The following is a 2,500-nucleotide window of genomic DNA, read 5'->3' as shown; positions in this document are numbered from 1 at the left end:
ACCCAGTGAGTCACAAGCATTTTCTCTTAATAAGGAACTGATATTAATATCAAAATATGTTCTTTTTTTTTTTGTCCTACCAACGGCATCACGTTACATTGATATTTTTGGCTGTTCCTGTCAGCACCATCACGCTGTAGTTTAGCATTTGAGTTGTACCTGCCAATAGCAATAGATTAAGTTGTGGAAGAACACGAAAAAAAAAAAAATAGAAGAGTGTTGTTAAGAAATGAGACGATGAACCTTCCTCTTCACGCCTAAGCCCCGTGATTTATTCCCTAGCTTCATTCACAAGATCCCAGTATAAATTCTAAGGTTCTTGACTCCTTCAGAAGGTCTTAGTTTCATTTATAAGATCAAAAACTCATTCTCTGAATCACAAGCCTCCCAAATAAGACCATAGGCTCATTTAAAGTCCCCAGCTTCACTCGTAAGGTTTATAGTTTTCTCGTAGGACCTGTCTAACTCTCACTTGGAAGGTTGAAGCCTCAATCGCAAGGACGTAGCTTAACTTCTTGATGCCTAAACCTCACTAATAAGACCCTGGTGCGAATCATAAGGGTAAAGCAACACACATAAGATCATTAACCCATTCAACTCCGATGACAAGATGTCTTGTCATTTGGTCAAATAAAACAAAAAATCATAAAACACCAAAATGTTTGATCAAACACCAGAAAAATATGACGTCAATCCTCGCTTCGCTCGCAGCGAAGCGAGGACTGACGTCATATTTTTCTGGTGTTTGATCAAACATTTTGGTGTTTTATGATTTTTTGTTTTATTTGACCAAATGACAAGACATCTTGTCATCGGAGTTGAATGGGTTAAGGCATTAGTCTCACTCATAAGGTCACTAAGGCTTCTTTAGACTCACTCATAAGGTCTTATCAGTGATTCTCAACTAGTGTGTTCATTTTTACGATGGCAGAGTGAATCCTTTCCTTGCCTCTGTTTTAGTCGCCAAGTCTCAGAGATGATGCAGTTCTGGAGACTTCGAGGATAGTGCCACATTGTTAAATCGCATAACAACACGCCAAAAGAGAGGAGAGATCCTCCTTGATTATGCTGTGGTGTTCGCCATATGTTAGACTATATCATTTGTGACAAATGCTCTTTAACTCCTTTACCATGGTGACGATCCCTGGATACAATGATGTTGTCTAGTGTTAGTCAGAATGGGATCTGTAGATTACGTCACTACAATAAGGAAGTTACTTCAGATAACTTCTGTGATGTTCTTAAGATATACTAATTTCGTCTGGCATTAGAGTAAAATCTGTAGAGCACGTCACGACAGCAAAGGCAATGAAAGGCCAAGTAACTGATTTCCAATCTCCCGTATCCCATATATTTTTTCTGTCTGCTGACTGGCAGTTTTATTCCGATGATCAATGCAACCCAGGTTCTACGGATTTTTTTCATTAATCTGTTGTAGTCTTGATATATATTTTTCTGGCTTTAACAAGGGTACTCTATTCGGCTGAGGCTTCAACAGTTAAAGAGGATGATTATAGGAATGGTTATAGAAACTTCAAAATGATGGAGAAAAAGTATGAATCCTTCGATGTGATAATGTGGCTTTCAAATTTTGTTTGCGAAAGTCAAAGGATTTTAGTCAGTGGACTTAGAATGAGAAAAATAGGATTCTCGATTGATCGTGGCCCATATTTATCAGCAGTTCGACCCTCTTCTGTATGGAATTACCTGAACATAAACAAGAGCAAAAATTAAAAAAGGAAATCACCCCATGCATGCTGAAGAAGGTAAAGTCTAAGAATTACCGTCCAGGCCTCACTTTCTGTCATCTCCTAAGCTCCTTTTCTGACCCCCTCAGGTAAGTGACATTGTTTATGAATTTCACTTCGAAGAAGGAAAAGTGATCCTGTGCAGCTGAGGGGGCGAAGTTCGCCCAGGCGCCGCATAGAATTGCCTTTCCTTCGCCGGAAATAAGGCTCTCTTCTCCCTACGGGTACTCCGAAGACTCACCTGTAGAATTGGTCACAGCCAGCTTGTCGTCGCCCTTGTCCTCAAGATGGAAGACGACTGTCCACCTATCGAGGCGGATCTCTTCGGCGTCGATGACGTCCTTTAGTAGATTGAGCGGGTCCTCTCCGCCCGTGTAGCCAGGCCCCCAGCGGAGCACCCGGGCGAGGTCGTTGCCCGTGCCCAGGGGGACGATGGCACAGGGGGGAGACTGACACTCTGAGTCTTGGCCCACGTTGTCCAGGCACTGCAGAACCCAGCCGATGGTGCCATCCCCTCCACATACCAAGATCTTGTATGTCTTGATCTTGCGGAACACGTAAAGACTAAAAGAAGAAAAGAAATGGTCAGTATTTTTTGTCTTCACATATTATCATACTTCGGTATGAGTAAACTGATTTAGTTGGGCATTGTGGTAAGAAAAAAATAATGCAAAAGATACACTAGAAAATTTGATATTTTCCTACAAAAATGTATATATGCCTTAATTGCTATTATTAGTATTGATGTTGAA

General features: G+C 41.1%; 1 protein-coding gene across 1 annotated transcript in view; it reads right to left on the bottom strand.

Annotated features, from left to right (window-relative positions):
- Positions 1-1,989: 1,989 nt before the first annotated feature.
- LOC143041668 (diacylglycerol kinase theta) overlaps positions 1,990-2,500 on the bottom strand; it is a gene marked incomplete at its 3' end in the record, with an annotated part of 90,284 nt that continues 89,773 nt past the window's right edge. Inside the window, 1 exon segment of the mRNA XM_076213673.1 lies at positions 1,990-2,312. Coding sequence (XP_076069788.1) covers positions 1,990-2,312 — 323 coding nt within the window.

Source organism: Oratosquilla oratoria, chromosome 31 (assembly GCF_046742065.1).
Source record: "Oratosquilla oratoria isolate Oo_2021 chromosome 31, ASM4674206v1, whole genome shotgun sequence".
Classification (NCBI taxonomy): Eukaryota; Metazoa; Arthropoda; class Malacostraca; order Stomatopoda; family Squillidae; genus Oratosquilla; species Oratosquilla oratoria.
This window is presented reverse-complemented; position numbering and strand designations above follow the sequence as displayed.